Source organism: Pseudophryne corroboree, chromosome 8 (assembly GCF_028390025.1).
Source record: "Pseudophryne corroboree isolate aPseCor3 chromosome 8, aPseCor3.hap2, whole genome shotgun sequence".
Lineage (NCBI taxonomy): Eukaryota > Metazoa > Chordata > Amphibia > Anura > Myobatrachidae > Pseudophryne > Pseudophryne corroboree.
The window spans coordinates 8694133-8715239 of NC_086451.1; the positions used below are offsets into that span (position 1 = coordinate 8694133).

General features: G+C 47.8%; 2 protein-coding genes across 7 annotated transcripts in view; one reads left to right on the plus strand and one right to left on the minus strand.

The window, feature by feature from the left end:
* Window positions 1-20360, plus strand: part of CACNA1B (calcium voltage-gated channel subunit alpha1 B) — a 377678-nt gene extending 357318 nt beyond the window's left edge. For 2 of the 6 annotated variants that reach the window (XM_063935872.1, XM_063935871.1), the window contains exons 44-47: window positions 3098-3139; window positions 6088-6277; window positions 6510-6709; window positions 14583-20360. In XM_063935872.1, coding sequence (XP_063791942.1) covers window positions 3098-3139; window positions 6088-6277; window positions 6510-6709; window positions 14583-15107 — 957 coding nt within the window. In that variant the 3' untranslated portion in view covers window positions 15108-20360. The remainder of the gene's footprint in view (window positions 1-3097; window positions 3140-6087; window positions 6278-6509; window positions 6710-14582) is intronic. The other 4 variants (XM_063935876.1, XM_063935874.1, XM_063935873.1 and 1 more) reach the window with 3 other exon arrangements.
* On the minus strand, window positions 13465-14115 carry LOC134947992 (golgin subfamily A member 6-like protein 6). The gene is given in 3 exon segments (XM_063935772.1): window positions 13465-13603; window positions 13968-14035; window positions 14038-14115. Coding segments are annotated over 3 exon segments (285 nt in total).
* Window positions 20361-21107: the final 747 nt, after the last annotated feature.

The following is a 21107-nucleotide window of genomic DNA, read 5'->3' on the forward strand; positions in this document are numbered from 1 at the left end:
AAAAAAACTATATCAGGGCCTGCGTAGGCATTGTTACCAATAATCAACTGCCTCACGGCCTGTAACCCCTGTTCGTGTGGAATACACGTGTACAGGCTTGTGACGTCTATAGTGGCCAGAGTGACATCGTCTGGTATATGACTTATCTGTAGAAGCCTCTGTAATAACATACTTGAATCTTTCAAATGGGAAAATGTGCCCTGTATGCACGGTTGTAAGTACGCGTCTAGGTATATATGAACCTTTAGCAATATACCTAGACGCGTACTTACAACCGTGCATACAGGGCACATTTTCCCATTTGAAAGATTCAAGTATGTTATTACAGAGGCTTCTACAGATAAGTCATATACCAGACGATGTCACTCTGGCCACTATAGACGTCACAAGCCTGTACACGTGTATTCCACACGAACAGGGGTTACAGGCCGTGAGGCAGTTGATTATTGGTAACAATGCCTACGCAGGCCCTGATATAGTTTTTTTCATTGCACTGTTACGGTTCACCTTATCACATAATTTTTTTATGTTTGATGGCGTTTTCTACAGACAGCGAACGGGGTGTGCCATGGGGTCGGCCGTGGCACCCTCGTTCACCAATGCGTATATGTGGGAGGTGGAGCGGGCGCTTTTTTTCACTGATCCTCAAACAGCCCAAAGGCTGTTCATCTATTACAGGTACATAGATGACCTGCTATTATTTTGGAGAGGTGACGTACAAGACCTGGTTGATCTTGTGACAACGCACAATTCTACAGACAGCCCCGTGAAACTAACCATGAACCATAGCAGTACTGAGATCTGTTTCTTAGACATCCAATTGAACCTCAGAGCAGGAAAGGTGGAGACGAGTTTATATAAAAAAACCGTCCGACCGTAACACAATCTTGAGGTTCGAAAGTTGCCATCCCAGACCCACGGTACAGGGTCTACCATTCTCCCAATTTTTGCGGGTGTGTAGGGTGAACAGTGACAGTGCCGTTAGAGATGCGCAGCTGGAGGAAATGGAGCAGAGGTTTGTTAAAAGAGGTTATCCTCGGGACCTCCTTTGCACGGCCAGACAGAGGGCTGTAGCCAAAAATAGGGAGGAGTTACTAAAGCCCACGCAGACACGGGACATGTCTAGAATCATCCCGTGGGTTAAAGAATTTAATGTGTACAGCGAACAAAACTCCAGGAAGTTGCGACATCTGTGGCCCATAGTATCCACAGACCCTGAGTTAAAAATATTTCATGACAAAAGGGTAATGCCCAGCTACACCAGAGGTCGTAACATCAGAGATATGGTAGTCAAGACCGACATGGCTAAGTTGAAGACTCCTCCCCCTAGACATTTTTTGACCCGCAGAAATGGGTGCTTTAAATGCACAGGGTGCACTACGTGCACCCATATGTCCCCAGGGGACAGTATCTCGCATCCTTTTTCTGGGAAAAAATACAGTATTAGATGGCCCCTTACCTGCACTTCTAAATACGTGATATACGCCATCATCTGTCCATGCGGACGTTACTACATCGGAAAAACCGAATGCCAATTCAAGGTGAGGATGGCTCAACACAGGCTAGCTATAAGGAATGCGCTGGCATCTGGTAATGGGGAACAGCCAGTGGCTAAGCACTTTGTAGAATACAGACATAGTATGGCCACATTTAAACACCGGATAATAGATCATGTCCCTGAATCTCCCCGGGGGGGCAATAGGGGCAAAAAACTCCTTCAACTTGAGTCTATGTGGATACATAGACTCAATAGCCTTAAACCGGGCGGGCTTAACGACAGTCTTGGTCTCATTAACTTCTTGTGATTAAAGAGAGCAGGGTAGGATAATGATGGTATGTTCAGATTTTTCTTCACCCTTCTAGGCCATGTTTATATATGAGTGTAGACCGATTTTAGGGGGTATAATAAATAATAGAGTTAGGCTTACATGTTACAGACATTTGTGACTTATATATAGACACTTTGAACAGGATCATAGACAGTATTGATACGGCACATACTCTGTTTTTGATATGCCTCAGCTCCTCTGGTCAGCAGTTTTCTATATATATCATGTACACAGTGTATTATGTCGATTCAGTATGTGACACCGATAGATACAGATTTATGTATAATTAGCGCTTTACGCACGATCACTTAAAAGTCACTTACAAATTGTCTATTGCACATTGCCAAAGTGTTGCCGGCCTTTAATAGCACTATCATGCACATTTGTTTATCTATAATGTATTTACTATCAGAATCTCTTAAATAGGCACGAGTGTCTTTTACATATGTTGTTTTGTTTACAGCGTCTCCATGGCCACGCAGGAGGGAGCCGCGTTGTCACTTCCGGTTCCGCTGATGCGAGCGGTGACGCCGAACGGGAAACCCAAGTGACGTGGCCAGGGGAGAACGCACGTGTGGGAGCATGTGAAGGGGGGTAAGTTTATCACTATATAAGATTGTTTTACACACTGTTGTAGTTATCCTGACGAAGGGGAGGTGGTCCCCGAAACGTTGACAGCACCTAATACACGTTTGATGTTTTTGCAAGTCTCCGAGTGCCGCCTCGTTATTCTTCGTTATATATATATATATATATATATATATATTAATGTGCAGGTGAATTGTGTTTACATCATCCAGAAGAAGATCTTAAATAGCTGCATTTATGGCCTGTCGGGTGTTCATCAAGATAGTAACGTCTTCTGGCCTAGCCCCCAAATGTAAGACCCAGGGGCCAATTACCCTAATTGAATAATAATTTTTGGTTGTCTCCTGGATGATGTCAGCATCACGAATGATGTAGATTTAGGTGTCGGCAATGTGAGCTGTATAACTGAATGTACAACATGTGATTGTCGCTGACTTGTGTCTCTCCCTCTCTGCCCCATTGTCACCCCATTCTCACCTCACCCGTGTTGGTCTCCGCTCTGACTACAACCTGTCTCCGTGTCGCTTTTTGTGGTCCTGTCTTCCGTTTCCACCCTCCTCTTTCTCTCCCCTGTTTTAATCCCTAACTCTCCTCCTTCTCCTGCCCTCCCCCTCCCCCCCCATCCGTGCTGTCCGCCGCTGGTCTCCGTGGATCCGCTTCACCTGTCTGTCTCTCATCAGCCGAGGAGCCGCGCTCCTTCCCCCAGGAACGGCTTCCTGCCCGTATGTAGCCTTATTATTTCATGTGACTTGTGTGTGTTGCTCTGTCCGTGTCTCAGCGCCATTTACATCATCCAGTCAGAATGTTCCATCCCACACTGTCGCCACGTGCATGGAGTCCGTACCTAGCCTTTCACTGCCGTGGTCTGTACGTGTTGTAATTACGCAGTGTGCCACTCATTGCAGCCGTGCGGACTATTTGCGCAGTAATTACAATGTGCTGTTCAGGCGCTCCGGCTATCACTGAACTACAGTACCCAGAATCCTCAGCAAAGCCTCTGCCCTCATCAGATGCTCTCAACCGACCATAGTGGACATTTATAACAATCGGTGCAATGGGAAGTGGCTGTGTTGACCGAGATAACCAAATGTTTGGTTTCAAATATTACAATGTACTAAGAACAGCCGTAGGGCTACAGTATGCAGCGCCAACATCTTCCTCTGCCCGCGTTATATCCTGCGTGGTGAAGAGGATGTAAATTACCTCGGTAGGTGCGAAAGCTCCCCCTATAGCTACTTACCTCTACCCCTTTCACACTGAGCCCCTGATATTGCCGTGGCGACCAGGATTCTGGCTTGGTGTGAAAGGAACTACCAGGGTTCAGTGCCTCGGGAATTCGACCCAGGTAGCCTTCAGTGTGAAAGACGTGTGACCCGGGTCATGCTAAAACTAGCAGAGAGATGGATCTCCGTCACTTGGAGATGATGTCATCTCCAAGTGCCGGCAAACGAACCAGCCTGGACACAACTGGACACGGCTTGCAACCGTGTTCAATAACCCGGATTGGACCCATGGTATTGGTGTGAAAGGGGTATCAGTAACTCACATCAGACCTTGCTCCAGTGGAGCTTACACTCTATGGGGGTAATTCAGACCTGATCGCTAGGCTGCGTTTTCATACAGCGGGCGATCAGCTCTAAACTAAGCATGCGTATGCACCGCAATGCGCAGGCGCGTCGCACGGTTACAAAGCGGATAGCCGCTCAGCGATGGGTTTGTGCGAAGAATCCGTTCACACGGGCGATCGCAAGGAGATTGACAGGAAGAGGGCATTTGTGGGTGGCAACTGACCGTTTTCTGGGAGTGGTTGAAAAAACGCAGGCGTGTCCAAGCGTTGGCAGGGCGGATGTCTGACGTCAATTCCGGGACCGGACAGGCTGAAGTGATCGCAGCCGCTGAGTAAGTCCTGGGCTGCGCAGAGACTGCGCAAGATCTGTTTGTACAGCTCTGCTACACATGCAATCGCACACTTGCACAGCGAAAATACACTCCCCTATGGGGGCGACTATCTGATCGCAGCAGTACAAAAATCGCCTGCTAGTGATCAGGTCTGAATTAGGCCCATATTCCCTATGACAAGAAAACAATATATGTGATTTTTTTTTTTGTGGGGGAGAACAAACAAACTCTGCATATAGTTTCCCTGGTTGGGAATGGAACCCATGACTTCAGCGCAATAAGGCTGTAATGCTATCCATGGTGCATCAGTGCTGTCCATGACTTATGTTCCCAGGGGGTTTATGTTCTATATTTTATTAAGGCTATAGTACACAGTACATTAGGATATTGCTAGGATGTGTGGGAAATGTGTAAAAGAACACCCGTAACATGCAAAGCACTTTCAGACCAGCCAGAAGTATAAATGGGGGTCATTCCGAGTTGATCGCTCGCTAGCAGTTTTTAGCAGCCGTGCAAACGCTATGCCGCCACCCACTGGGAGTGTATTTTAGCTTAGCAGAAGTGCGAATGAAAGGATCACAGAGCGGCTACAAAATAATTTTGTGCAGTTTCAGAGCAGCTTCAGACCTACTCAGCGCTTGCGATCACTTCAGACTGTTCAGTTCCTGTTTTGACGTCACAAACACACCCTGCGTTCGCCCAGCCACGGCTGCGTTTTTCCTGGCACGCCTGCGTTTTTTCGAACACTCCCTGAAAACGGACAGTTGAAACCCAGAAACGCCCTCTTCATGTCGATCACTCTGCGGCCAGCAGTGCGACTGAAAAGCATCGCTAGACCCTGTGTGAAACTACATCGGCTGTTGTAATAGTACATTGCGCGTGCGCATTGTGCCGCATATGCATGCGCAGAAGTGCCTTTTTTTTGCCTCATCGCTGCACAGCGAACTAATGCAGCTAGCGATCAACTCGGAATGACCCCCAATGTTCCTAGTAGTAAATAATGCATATTACCGCATCTCTGATGCCCAATGACTGATCTCCCCCAATTACACCCAGCTGTCTGGCAGCGTCAGGGGGTACCTGAGACAGGATGGAGAATTAGTGATACCCAATGTAATTCATACACATCCCTTGCGATTGGGATAATCTGGCAGCCCTGGCCTCAAATTAAAAGGATTATTATGAGATTAGTCACATGACAATCCTCCCTCCCCCCACCCACCCAAGGGGTATTCTAAATGACCAAAGACACAATGGTGTGAGTAGGCCAGTACTGATGAACAAGAGAGACCTGTCATAAGGGAGCCACCATTAGAAAGTATGAAGTGTGGGGGGTATATGTACCCCCTGAGTGTGAGCCAATAAGGAAGTTGCTTGACCAATACCAAGAATTTGGGTAGTGCTATACCAGTGATTGCCACTAGAGGGCAGAATAGAATCACCTCTGCTGCAATGTATTTTATTATAGTGCGTTGACGGCTGGAGGATTCTGGGTAGTTTGTTGTGCGCAGACTTTAGCGTAACCCTGGAGATTACACGTGTGACACGTAACTGTGCTTTTCCTGTCTCATGTGCCCTGAGTGGCCATTATGTGTTGCATCAATATTTGTCATTCAGAATAATATAAGGTAAAAGCTATGATTCCATTGGAAGAGTTTTATGTGTTTGTCGGGTGATCCGTCGCCTTCAGGTCGTCCTCAGACGCTGGGGGCCATGCGGGTAATGTCAGGGCTTTGCGTGATCACTGCGGTGACCTGAATTCTGATTGCAGCCAATCACGGACAGCAGTCCCATGAAGCGCTCTGTCTCCACGCTGACCCCTCCGCAGCGGCCTCAGCTGTACGAATACTCGCTGGAGAAGGTGCCTCACGAGCGCAGCCACCAGCACCACCACCGATGTCACCGGCGCAAGGAGAGGAAGCAGAAGTCCATCGACAGGGCTCCGCAGAGCGAGGACACGGGTAACTTACGCCTTCTGGAACCTGTTACCCTAATTCTGTTGGATTTCTTATATAAATGGCAAGCTGGGCCTTGTAGTCCTGCAAATAACAGCATAGCCGCAGATTGCCATCCTGTGGACCAGAGCTTAAATGCATTTTAGTTTGCCCTCATGTGTATAGTGATGGGGTGGGCATATGGGGGCACCCATGACTTTACTGAAGGCCTTGCTAACGTGCGTCTATTCCCTGACAGTAGAGGCCGCACCCCGAGAGAGGAGGCAAGAGAGAGGAAGGTCCCAAGAACGCAAGCAGCAGCATCCATCCTCATCGGACAAACAGCGCTTCTACTCGTGTGACCGATACGGCAGCCGTGACTCAGGCCACCCACGCCCTTCTGACCACAGCCGAGCGGCGTCACCCAGTTCTGCGCAGGAGCATACAACCCATAGACAGGTGAGGCTGGGAAACGTAGACACGTGCACCAACACCGTGTGACCAGCAGAGGCACTCTATACCACAGAGCATGCAGTGAATTCCCATACAGGGGGAGATGTGTCAAGCCGTGGAGAGAGAGAAAGTGGAGAAGCTGCCCAAAGCCACCAATCAGCTTAACGTAGTCTTTGAAATGACAGAAGCCGGAAAACTTGATACATCTCCCCGACAGTCTTTGGGGCTCATTTATAGTTGGACACCTTTACACAAGGCGCATACAGTACGTGGGAAAAGACCACCATTACTTCATTTTGCAATGTTATACTGTAACCACAACGCTAATATATTGGGTGCTATCAGTTGGAGATGTCAATACACAGTCAGCCAATCAGAAGTGGCCATAGCATAATCATCATTATTGTGTATTGTTACACCTCCTAAAATGCATATGTGCCGTCAGTCCACGTCTAAGTGTGTTACAGTAACGTGAACACAACTGGCTGACGGCCCGTCTCTCCAGACACAAGAATACACAATATTCTATGTACGGACATACGGACGTATGCATACATAGAAACATAGAATTTGACGGCAGATAAGAACCACTTGTCCCATCTAGTTTGCCCCTACTGGTGCTTGTGTGCAGTACAGGATTGGACACCTTACCCAAAAAATGGACGTACCGCCAACTATAAATGAGCCCCACTGTATAGTAACGCCAGCGCAGTGAGACTGAGAGTCAGGCTTTCGGCGCCATGTATACCGATGTGACAGATAACCGGTCAGACTGTTTATTTAACAATATATCCCAGTACTAATATCACTCAGCAGGCAGCCCACCAACAAACTCAGGCCCGTGGGCCACTGGGGGCTCCCATAAAAATGTTTTTTGGCTCCCAGCTTATTTGAACGCACCATAGATTTAGTCGGATAACCATTTTTTTTATAGATATCCACCCGTGAATAGTTATTATAACATATATGGGACCTATTCCTGGGAAATTAGCGCCGTCCCTTTCACCGTGAATGTGATTTTGCACAATTGTCTGGTGAAAATGATCTATCCTCTAAATCAGGCCTGGCCAACCTGTTGCTCTCCAGATGTTGTGAAACTACACATCCCAGCATGCCTTGCCACAGTTTTAGCATTCCCTAATAGCAAAACTGTGGCAAAGCATGATGGGACTTGTAGTTTTACAACAACTGGAGAGCCACAGGTTGGCCAGGCCTGCTGTCAGTGACTCCTTCCTGCTATTACTCTGTGGAATATCTCCACGGAAACGTCTTGGTCTAGTGAAAAATGGTGAATTGTCTCAGTAGAGTTCTAGAGGTGACGATACGACACAGCATTAGTATTAACACGGCCTAAATCACAATGTCACACATCCATTCTGGTGGCTAAACCATGCAGCTGACACTCAGTGTGGTCAAACCCGTCACAGACCCGGGTAGCCTGCGGTGTGAGCGCTGTGACCCAGATCACGCTAAAAGTATACAGAGAGCCGGATTACCGACGATCGGAGATAATGTCACTTCTAAGCGCCTGCAAAGGGAAGACCCAGCAGTAACGGGGGCCAGCCTGCGGTGTGAACGCGGTCGCAGGCAGCTGTGACACGGCTTGAATAACCATTGTCGGACTTGGGTTTTTGGTGTGAAAGGGGTATGAGTAAGTTTGGCCGATATGGCACAGGGCAATTCCATATTGGAACGCCAGAAAATTCTATACGTTACTGAGATGCTGGAGAAGTAGCTATTACAGGCGCAAGTATCCGGTGTCGCACTGACATGGCGGCAAATGTACAGACGTCACCCACTGGCCAATCTGCTACGTTACCGCTAATGACCTATAGGTGTCCAAACTGTCTGCACGTTCCTCCCTAGGTTGTCAGCTACATATTGGGGGTCATTCCGAGTTGATCGCTCGCTAGCAGTTTTTAGCAGCCATATAAACGCTATGCCGCCTCCCACTGGGAGTGTATTTTAGCTTAGCAGAAGTGCGAACAAAAGGATCGCAGAGCAGCGGCAACGTTTTCTTGTGCAGTTTCTGAGTAGCTCAAAACCTACTCAGCGCTTGCGATCACTTCAGACTGTTCAGTTCCTGTTTTGACGTCACAAACACGCCCTGCGTTCGCCCAGTCACGACTGCGTTTTTCCTGGCACGCCTGCGTTTTAACGAACACTCCATGAAAATGGTCAGTTGACACCCAGAAACACCCCCTTCATGTCAATCACTCTGCGGACACCAGTGCGACTGAAAAGCTTTGCTAGACCCTGTGTGAAACTACATCAGCCGTTGTAATAGTACGTGTGCGACGTGCAGTGTGCATTGCGCCGCATACGCAGAAGTGCAATTTTTTTTGCCTCATCGCTGCACAGCGAACGACTGCAGCTAGCGATCAACTCGGAATGACGCCCATTAGTGGAACAGTGATTTGGGGGAAACAGGAGTAGTCAAGAAAATATTTTGGCTGGACGCACGCACGGCTTCATTTTTTGCAGGTCTCACCAAGCCCTTCCCTGGTGTACATCCATGCGTATGGAGGTGCAAGTTCCGAAACGCCCACCGTCGGCATCTGTAGACGCTGTAATTCTGCCTCCTACGTGAATGATTGTGTACAGAAACACTCCCGATACCACGCCCATAAAACTGCGCCTGATTAGTCACCGCCCCGGAACACCCATCATTTTCCCAGCCATCTCCGATACTGTGCGTCTCTGTCGCAGCAGCGCATCTGTGGAATGCATGTGCCGCAGGTGTTTTTAGGGATTTCCACTTACATGCTGTATAAAATATTGCTCCGCTGCATGAACTCTGAATAAGCCTCTTCGGCTGAGACCCTCTCTTTCCAAATTTCGGTGCATTTAAAAAAAAAAAAACACTTAATGGTGAAATAGCACAAGATTTGCAGAAGTAATTCAGTTTGGCGACTGCTGTAGAATACCAGTATTTGGGTCTACAGGGAACGGGAGGAATAAATGTTAGAAGTGTAAGAACACAATACGACGGACGCCATTTTGGCAGCTTTGCAGCATAAATCCCTGGCTAAGTTATAGCGGATGGAACTATGATTTCTCCACACTTTGCCGCAGAGATATTCCACAGTGAAATAGCAGGATATTTCCATAAGTCACTGAGACGGGCGCAGGTCAGATTTGTGTGTAGGGAATATCAATGTGCTTTTACAGAAACCGTGTGATAGGGGGACTGTCACACGGAATGGCGTGGTCTGAAAGCCTGGCTCCGGTAAAATGTCTGTCTTTGCCTGTTTTTCCGGTCTAGCCGCATCTGCCTTATTAGTAAATGTTTCATTCCCCGGCATATATTCAGGAAATCCTGTATGCGGCTAAATATCATATGGAGTGATATTGTGTTATTACCTGTTTACTGTCAGGCCGGTATATTGTATTATGTTGTAGTATCGGTGTTATGTACTGTAGGTGTGTGCGATTATCTTCTGCGTGTACCTTTATGGAGCGTTTATCTATCCAGTGTGACGGCATACCGGAAAAGCCGCATCAGATCGTATGTGATGCTTTGTTAATAACATGATTAAAGTCTGAAACTGCCTATTATCAGTAATGACCTGGATTATGGTATAACCCGGGGGGTGGGCATACATTGGCACTATTGGCACCATTGGTGGTTCCAGGGGGGGGGGGTAGCCCACCCCGTTTTTGCAGCCAATGGCTCCATCACTCCTGCAGCGTCCTCTGGGGTCTGCGGCATTTGCCGCACTACTCCGCCGGGAGAAGGGGGGGGGGGTGTTCTAGTGGGCCCCCACTCCTGTATCTGTCACTGGCTGTACCCTCTCCAAGCTGGAGAGCCAGAGCGTGGCCTGCAGCCCCAGCAAAGCCTGAGCCTCTGGTGAGTGGCCCCCGCCACAGTCAGCCATGACCACAGCCGTGTAATAGTACACATCTCTGAAGCACGTTCTCATCTCCTGACTACAAATCATCCACCCAATCCAAGCAAAATAGCTTCAAGAAAGGAGAGTAAATAATATTATCATTAACATTCATATAGCGCCAGCACATTGCGTATCGTTGTACAATTGGGAACAAAACAGTAATAGAACAAGACTGAGTGATTCCAGACAGACAGATATATTAGGCATTGGCTGTGCAGCAGGCCCGATACGATATGTCCGTGAACGGCATCGTTCAAAGACATATCGTTTAAATACATCCACCGATCTGTCAGCGATATACAGTCCTGTGTGTCCCCTGCTTTATATTTGGGAGGGGAGTGTCCAGCTCAGACCTAAACTGCAGTGTAAGAATAAATCTGCCCAGCATCTGTGGGCTACATGCGGAAGCGGCCAGCATTTACCCCAGGGCCGGACTAAGGGTGGGGCCACGGAGGAGGTTGCCACGGGGCTCCCACACAAAGAGGGGCTCCGACACAGCGTCATTGTGACCCTGCCATTGCCACAGGTGCTGTCGTGGCTCTGCATGTACAGGCAGTGCTGCATACAACGCAGAACGGCTCCTGAGTCCCCTCATCTGCATCACATCATACATGACACTTCCGTGACGCTGATGAGGGGACGCGGTGGGGCACTGGGGGACAGGTACTTTATACCATACAGTGGGGCACTGTGGTGCATATAGGGGGGGCACTGTGGGGCAGGGTGTGAATATTATTAGAGGGGGCCCCCCAGCTTAGTTGCACGGGGCCCGCACAAGCCTTGATCCGGCCCTGATTTACCCTGCATACATACATAATACATGTACAGTATTTGCTCTTGTATTGCAGCATTTTAGCCCCAGGTGCAGTTACTGGCTCTTTTTTGCTATACTCCTACCTCAAAATCAGGGCCACAGTGCCACCCATTAATAAAGTACAGAGATATATGGCATTCCTATAAACGCTACAAGCTGCAGAATTAAGTTTGTGATTATATTATTTTTAATTGTATAAAAGTTGCTAGACAGATTACAGTCATCGCATTTTATTTTTCCTACCTGATTTTTTTCTAAACATATTTTTACTTTATAACTACAGACGTGTCCTCATACATGTAGCAGCCGCAATACACCACGCAGCGGGAGATGCCTGGCGTGAGTCAGCTGACAGGCTCTGTGCACCTCTGTTATCGTCGGCCGTCTGTTTTTTGCAAACAAATGTGTCTTATTCACTATGCGAATAGGACGCACAAGCAGACTCGGCTGATTAAAATAATATGCGGCATGGGGCATATTCTGAGTGCAACTGCGTCTGTATCTGCATACGGAATGCTACGTTACAGTGTTTTCTATGAATGAGACACATTTTAATGGAAAAAGTTGCACAAAAAGACGTTCGGCGCTACCGAGTCACGCCACAGCATGGCGTGGCTAGAAGGGCTGTTTAACGTGCAGGGAGACTAGGTGTAAGTGGACACATCTGTCTAACACCAAAAATAAAACCCTATGTATCCTGAAGGAAAATTCAATTTCAAAAGGGTGGAGGAAAAAAAGTATAAAGTATAAAACCCGACTAAACTGACACAACATTAAATAGTGAAAAATCATCCCAGCCTTCATTCCAAAACCTCTGGCACGACAGTGGTAAAGGGCCGCTGAACGTAATCTCGTGGTTCTGTCCCTGTGCCTTATGGAGGAAATACTGTATTTTCTCCGTACACCAGACCTTCTGTATTATGTATTTCCTGTCCTTGTGCGCAGCAAGTACGATACAGCACAGAGGTCAGCTGGTCTGCGGACTGGGATACAGTATTTCCCCCTGCACCGTAGTGACGCTGCCTTCCTCTCGGGAGGAGCCGCGGGAATCTGCTCGCCTGGACGAGCGCTATAGGATGGAAGGGAAGGATTATCTCTCCCATGTTATCTCTTGCGCAGTGGAGATAATAGCGTTTCAGACATTAATCATGGTGTAGGGAGCGTTGCACGTCTTCTAAAGCTGGCGGTTCAGAGGTCTGTTTTTTGCTTCTCTAAACTGTCCTTTTTCTCTCTCTCTCTTCCTGTGCCCATCGTCTCTCTCTTCCTGTGCCCATCGTCTCTCTCTTCCTGTGCCCATCATCTCTCTCTTCCTGTGCCCATCGTCTCTCTCTTCCTGTGCCCATCGTCTCTCTATTCCTGTGCCCATCGCCTCTCTCTTCCTGTGCCCATTGCCTCTCTTCCTGTGCCCATTGCCTCTCTTCCTGTGCCCATTGCCTCTCTTCCTGTGCCCATCGCCTCTCTATTCCTGTGCCCATCGCCTCTCTCTTCCTGTGCCCATCGTCTCTCTCTTCCTGTGCCCATCGTCTCTCTCTTCCTGTGCCCATCGTCTCTCTATTCCTGTGCCCATCGCCTCTCTCTATTCCTGTGCCCATCGCCTCTCTCTTCCTGTGCCCATTGCCTCTCTTCCTGTGCCCATTGCCTCTCGTCCTGTGCCCATCGCCTCTCTATTCCTGTGCCCATCGCCTCTCTATTCCTGTGCCCATCGTCTCTCTCTTCCTGTGCCCATCGTCTCTCTCTTCCTGTGCTCACTGCCTCTATCTCTTGTGCCCATCGCCTCTCTCTTCCTGTGCCCATCGCCTCTCTCTTCCTGTGCCCATCACCTCTCTCTTCCTGTGCCCATCGCCTCTCTCTTCCTGTGCCCATTGCCTCTCTTCCTGTGTCCATTGCCTCTCTTCCTGTGCCCATCGCCTCTCTTCCTGTGTCCATTGCCTCTCTTCCTGTACCCATCACCTCTCTCTCCTGTGCCCATCACCTCTTGTCCTGTGCCCATTGCCTCTCTTCCTGTGCCCATCGCCTCTCTCTCCTGTGCCCATCACCTCTCTCTCCTGTGCCCATCACCTCTTGTCCTGTGCCCATTGCCTCTCGTCCTGCGCCCATTGCCTCTCTTCCTGCGCCCATTGCCTCTCTTCCTGCGCCCATTGCCTCTCTTCCTGTGCCCATCGCCTCTCTTCCTGTGCCCATTGCCTGTATCTCCTGTGCCCATCACCTCTCTCTTCCTGTGATTATCATCTCTATCTTCCTGTGTCCATCGCCTCTCTTCCTGTGTCCATCGCCTCTCTTCCTGTGCCCATTGCCTCTATCTCCTGTGCCCATCGCCTCTCTCTTCCTGTGCCCATTGTCTCTCATCCTGTGCCCATTGCCTCTCTCTTCCTGTGCCCATTGCCTCTCTTCCTGTCCCCATCACCTCTCTTCCTGTGCCCAATGCCTCTCTTCCTGTGATTATCATCTCTATCTTCCTGTGCCCATCACCTCTCTCTTCCTGTGCCCACCGCCTCTCTTCCTGTGCCCACTGCCTCTCTTCCTGTGCCCACTGCCTCTCTCTTCCTGTGCCCATTGCCTCTCTTCCTGTCCCCATCGCCTCTCTTCCTGTGCCCATTGCCTCTCTTCCTGTGCCCGTTGCCTCTCTCTTCCTGTGCCCATTGCCTCTCTTCCTGTGCCCATTGCCTCTCTTCCTGTGCCCGTTGCCTCTCTCTTCCTGTGCCCATTGCCTCTCTCTTCCTGTGATTATCATCTCTCTCTTCCTGTGCCCATCATCTCTATCTTCCTGTGTCATCATCTCTCTTCCTGTGCCCATCGCCTCTCTCTTCCTGTGCCCATTGTCTCTCTCTTCCTGTGCCCATTGCCTCTCTCTTCCTGTGCCCATCGCCTCTCTGTTCCTGTGCCCATTGCCTCTCTCGTCCTGTGCCCATTGCCTCTCTTCCTGTGTCCGCTTCTTTGCTCCTGGTTTGTGCTGTTGTCGTGTTTTGTACGATATTTGTTGTCCAATGTCTCCGGTCTCCTTTCCATGTTCATTGTACGATCAAACCTTTTGGCTCATGTGTCTGTGTGACTGATGGCCTCTCTCTGGTGTGGCCCATTTGTTGTGACGTGGTATTTGGTCTGTATCCTTTTGTGTCATGTTTCCATCTTGTGTTGTGCTGTTTTGATGTGCTTTCTCACCCTTTCAATCTAGGGCAGTGGTTCGGGCAACGGGAGTCCACGTCTGACCAGCTCCGGTGCTAGCACCCCATGCCGGGTCATCCGGAGACAACTCCCCCAAACTCCTCTCACTCCTCGGCCCAGTGTTACCTACCGGACAGCTCACTCCTCCCCTGTGCACTTTGGGGGGCCCACTTACTCTCCTGGGCGGCTGAGCCGGGGCTTATCAGAGCACAACACCTTGCTATACAGCGAATCTCCGAGCCCCTCAGCCTGCACAGTCACACGCATTGGTTCTGACCCATATCTAGGGCCACGCCAAGATGCAGACCGGTACTGCCCTCTCCCTGAGGACACATTAACCTTTGAAGAGGCCATGGCCAGCAACTCTGGACGTTCCTCTCGAACTTCCTATGTGTCATCCCTCACCTCCCATTCCCACCAGCTCTGCAGGGTTCCAAATGGCTACCATTACACCTTAGGGCTCAACACTGGGCCTGGCACAGCTCCCCGAGTGCGAAGTTACTACCACGAAGCAGACGAGGATGACTGGTGCTAGCACAGGGAAACAAAACATGTTCCCACTCCCACCCCTACTTCAATGGGAAGCTGAAGCAAGGCAAGCATGGGGGCTGGAGAGGGGGCACTTGTTTGCGTTACTACTGATGAGTTTTATCATCAGCTGGCAGATCGCCGTGACAACAGAGCATGTTACGGGAGATCAGAGGCGGCCATCTTGGGAGAAATCGGAAAACATGGCTGAACAGGAGCGGATTTAAGGGAGAAGCAAGGAATGAGCAGAGCAGCCGGACCGGGGCTCCGATAAAACCGGTTCTGGCATTGCGATTTTGAGTCTTCCTTTATGGGGAGTGTTAAGATGAATATTTTATAGTAATCGGAATACCAGAAGTATGAGGGACGTTGGAAAGACGGAGGTTGGACAGAAAAGAGAGCAGCAAGATTAAGAACACAAAATATTGAGGTTGTTTTCTTTTATTATTATTTCTTTAGATGTAAAGGATACAAGGGATTGATTGTGCAGCCCTTCACCTGCCTATGTCATCCTTCACAATTTCACCGGACGCTACTGACCACTCAGCATCTCACCCATTCTCCATAGGTCAGCTCTTTGGAGGACAGGAGCTGCTGGGAACCGCCGACTGACATGGACAGCCATGATCCAGTACCGTGTGCGGCTTTATACCTTTACTTGCTCTCACGATAGATTCTTTTTTTGTTTTGTAAGAGAGTTGGTTATTTCAAGCATGACATGTTGTTTGTTGGCACGATGACCACACTAGATGACGCTGGTTCGGTGGCTTGATACATCTAAGGAGGACCCTTCTAGGTCCAAGACGTGCCCTGTGTCTACCAGGTGACCGTAGAATTTATTTCGGAGCGGCAGGTGCCACACTGCTCGAAGACCGGAGTCATGATAACCCTTTGAGACGTTTGTGTTGTGTGTATGTGTGCGCGCTACTAATGTGCGATGTAAGTTCTCAGTGCAGGAGGTTCATCCAGTGCATCCAACGTAGAGGCAAGGGGAGTCCTCTCGGCACATATCTGTTCTCTGTCCTAAAACTTACCAACAAGCCTTTCCTTTCCTCGGCATAGCCTAAACTTTGGCAATGCACAGGTCTGAGCATGCGTGTCATTGGTTCGTGTGTTCTTTACACAACGCAGTTGCACTAATGTGTTTTTTTTTTTCTAGTGGTTTCCATTTTAATTGTATTTAAAGCTCGTACGGGGAACCTCCTCCATTGCAAATTGAAGGACGCTCATTCCCAAAGTCTTCGTATCAGTCTGTCACACGTCTAGGCTTGTGGTCATGTTTTGCACTGAGCAATCCTGAAGACGGGATGTCACATAGCAGTCTATATTTTCCTTCTCCTTTATTCCTCTATGGTAACCAGTGCTACAGATGATTGTATGACCGACCCTCGGAGCAGCGCAGCTGTAGGTTTGCTTAGGCTGGGCATTTTTATCCTGGTCTCCTGTGCCATACAATCGTAGAGGCGAAACGTTCTCTGCCCCGGTGCCAAACGCTTTGAAGTCTCCTTAGAGCTGCAGTCGACACTGTGCCAACCTTGTCATGCCCGCTGTACCACAATCATGACGTTCCGCAATGCTTAAGCTGTATATCTGTCCTATGGCAATAAGGCACTCCATGACTTGGGACGGATAAGATTCTGTTAGTTCTGTGTGGCCTTCACATTCATATGTAGCATATAACCCAGATGGCAAGCACAACATGGTAGAGGTTTATGGTGGGCGCGATACTGAGAACCATTGTATCTATTCTGTGCATATTATATTACAATATTAATCTATTTTAAGGGCAAAGCTGATTTTCCAAAGACATTGTCAGGCAACGCGTGAAAAGCAGCGGTAGAGATTATAATATATCACATCTATTCCTACAGGAATAACTAAAGGGGCATCTTCAGCCACTTAATTTCTTTGTCTGGCCAGAAACTGATGTCCGATAGTTAGATATAGGGTAGATAAATCGGATCAACCCATCTAGTACCTGTTCCATATATTTTTGCAGTAGTAAGTCACTTGTTGCACCTGCGGATAAGTTGTAGTAACGTCATTGGCACCTGGTGAGGTTTTTATTATTAAAAGTTACAAAAAAGGGTATTACACAACTCTCTGTCTAGCACAATACACTACGAAGTCAGACATTTGGGGAGTGGTGTGTTACCACGTACAGGACCATCACCATTAACATACGCCACTTTCAAAGTTGGCGCCTGGCGTGTTGCCGTAGTTCATTTCATTGCTAAGTGCCTACATTTTACTGATAATGGTCTGATGAAAGAGCCACGTCATCGATATACCTGTTTGTTTCTCATGTTAAATCACCTTCTTCCGCTCCCTGTACTAGAACGCACCGTCTGAAAGCTATGAGTGTTATGTTTAAAAAAGGACCTTTAAAGGTATATTCTCTCATGATAAATGCATCCTTCTCATTACACGAAAACAAAACCAGTCCGCCCAGCGTGAAGTCAGCTAGCACCCAGGTATTAAGATATACACGGTGAACCATGCATGCCAAATACCGGACACCTCCTGGTGCAATTGGCACATGACACACCCACTTCTATGTTAATGACGGCCTGGACTGCTATGTTAATGTAGATACATTTTTTTAGTACAATTTTTAATTCTGAGATAACAGAGTTGGTTAACTGTTACATAAAGTCTTAATTCGTGACACTGCTTTCACTGTTTACGCGCTTATTTTTATACCGTTTTGGGGCAGTTTAACCAACTTCCATCTCTTTATGTGGTGCAGCCGTCAGCGCTGGTCGGTTTTCTAAACACTAAACACGTCATTTGTGCCCAAAAAGACGGCGGGGTCACAGAACCACATTATCCGTCATATCATACGTCATCGATGTATCAGCACTGCACAGACGCAGTCACGTCAGATAAGAGCACCCCATTTCATTATCACCATAACTGCATGTCTATAATCACTCATCTAACCGGAAAGGGCTTATGGCTTATTTGCGTACAAGCTGTATAAAAATACGGGATTATTTTGCAGCGTTTGAATTTAAGATGAAGGGTTTAATTTGTATTATAAAGAAGAGGGTACATGTGTATAATAGGTTCCTGCTCTCTCCTGCCTATGTAAGCCCCTATTTATACATCAGAATTTCTACTAGGATTACACGTTGTTGGAGCACCGAGTAATTGCATCAGATTCAATTTTATAGACACAGTGGATAAATGGGGTCAAACGGAACCAGTCCGCAGTTACCTACAGGCCTAGACGCTGTAGGTGTAGATACTGTATCTACCACCCAAGCATCCAACGCGCCCTTTATTAGATGGCGTCTGCGGATGCAGAAAGGACCGTATTCGCCCACAGGTTAATGCAAGGCGTCGGTAGACGCCGAAAAATTCACCTTGCATCCAAGGCTGTGTCTCTCAGTCTCTCTCATTTGAAGGCTTATGGATAAATGCGACCAAATCTTTTCTATTTTTATCCCCCCCTCCCCTAACACCAAGAACAATAAAAACAAAAACAGGCACAAATTTCACATAAGAAAACAAAAAATGTCAAAAAAAAATATGCTATTTACAAAAAAAATATATGAACAAAAAAAAACATTTTGCGCTTGCAGCATGGAAATTGTCATTTACCCCAACGAGGAATTGGGACATGTTTTATATGCTGGATTACGCCCCCCTTCCCCCATCCATACACCTCCGCCTGGCTCTCCCGCTCACTGTGGGCTGTAAGGATGGGATTGCAGGGGTGCGAGCGAGCCATTGAGCACGATGGGGGCACGTGAAGCTCCTGTTTTAGACTACGACCTGCGCTACTGGGTAGGTGAGCGGGTGTGAGGGCACCCCTGGTCCTGCAGAAGTTGTGCAAACCAGAGATTGATCACAGATACCGCAGGTGGTTCACCCGTAGAAGGGAGCAGTTATACATTACAATGCATGCACTTTAGTAAAGTCCATCTGTCGTAGAAGGACCCGCTCTTCATTATCCGACCCTCTGGCACTGGACTGATTGACATATTTGGGGTGATGTATGCTTTATGCTATGCACAGCTATTTTTTAAATTGCCGGCATATTTCACCTACTTTCCTTCTTTACCTTTGCATCCAAAAATTTAAGTACTTTGAGCTTAACGGAGGTCTTTCACTTTTTGAGTTTTCCAAAAGTTGGCAACTTTTTATAAATATTTTTTTTTGTAGCACATTGACAAGTTCTATCGAAAAATGGACCACCCGGTGAGCCGCAGGTATACTGAAGTCATGGGGATTGTTTGCAAAATTAGGAATCCTGGATTTCCTGTTGTTTGGCTAGTACACCATTCCATGTTTCAGAGGACCGTGCATCTGAGCTGCAGCCCAAGTCAGTCTCAAACATATTTTATTGAATGTATGTTTTCCGGGCTGCTTTGCTGTACAGTTCTCAGAAACTCCCACCACTGCCGTAACTGTGAAAACCAGTCCTGAAATATAGGTCCGAGCTGGGCTAACGTGTGTCTCATCAGTTGTAGAACAAGTCCCAGTGGTAGGACAGGCTGGGGTTTGTAGTTCCACAACAGCTGGCGATCAGCAGGATATCCTAACATAGGACATAAGGAGTCTATCTGTTTTCGTTTTTTGCAGAACTTCTAGTTTTCTCTAGACGGGAATGGCAAATACCAGTTTGCAATGATTGTGATTGCCCCTCAGGCAGAGGCAACTAATTTGTAGGGGTAGAAAGTAGCATTGAGAGCAGCGTTAATCCCCAGAAGTGGCCGGTGTTGTCTGTATGTGTGGCTGGAACGGCGGAAGTGTTACACAACGCAGCGCATTATTGGCTCTCCTTGTCAGCTGTTGCAACTTAAAATCCTCCACTTAATTGTTTGCATCCCAAACCAGACCGAACTGCCCGTTCCTCGCATAATTAATGTTTGCATGTAAAACTATATACATATGAAATTATAAAAAGTAAAAAAAAAAATATGTAAAAAAACCAGAGAAAAAAACATTACTTGCATGAAAAATGCTGAACATCTCTTCGTACTCTTTTGATACGATGTAATCATCTGTTGGTTATTTTTATTTATATTTGATAATTGGGGGTTTGATGCAAAACTTTCTATGAAAAAAAATAAAAAAAAATGTTTTGAAAATTAGACACAATTTTTTTCCCTTGAACACACTGAAACATTGAGCGGTCTGCGTCTGAATATTACCGCCCGGCGCAGACACTGGATTGTGCGACTGATTCTACAATGACCAGTTTTGTAAGAAGCAAGAGGTCCTTGAATTAAAATAAAACTTGGCAAATAAACCGGACTGGTGTTTTATTCTGCTGTTGTGTTACAGTGGCGGTGGCTCTGATAGGAGGATTGGACACATTTAATACTCTATATACACTTATATAATATATACTGTGGTGCACACGTGTCTCCGGAGCACTGTCCAATTACATTACACATAGGGGGTCATTCTGAGTTAATCGCTAGCTGCATTTGTTCGCAACGCAGCGATCAGGCTGAAAAATGGCAATTCTGCGCATGCGGCGCAATGCGCACGCGCGACGTACGGGCACAATGAACGATGCAGTTTTGCACAGGGTCTAGCGATGCATTTCAATCGCACTGCTTGCCGCAGAGTGATTGACATGAAGTGGGCGTTTCTGGGTGGCAACTGACCGTTTTCAGGGAGTGTTTGGAAAAACGCAGGCGTGCCAGGGAAAACGCAGGCGTGGCTGGGCGAACGCTGGGTGGGTGTGTGACATCAAATCCGGAACTGAATAGTCTGAAGTGATCGCAAGCGCTGAGTAGGTTTTGAGCTACTCTGAAACTACACAAAAATGTTTTTCAGCCGCTCTGCGATCCTTTCGTTCGCACTTCTGCTAAGCTAAGATACACTCCCAGTGGGCGGCGGCATAGCGTTTGCACGGCTGCTAAAAACTGCTAGCGATCGATCAACTCGGAATGACCCCCATACAGCAGGTCTGCGCAACCGGTGACACTTCAGGTATTGTATAACGACACAGCGCACACCCCGGATACTGTAATCTCTGTACACAGCA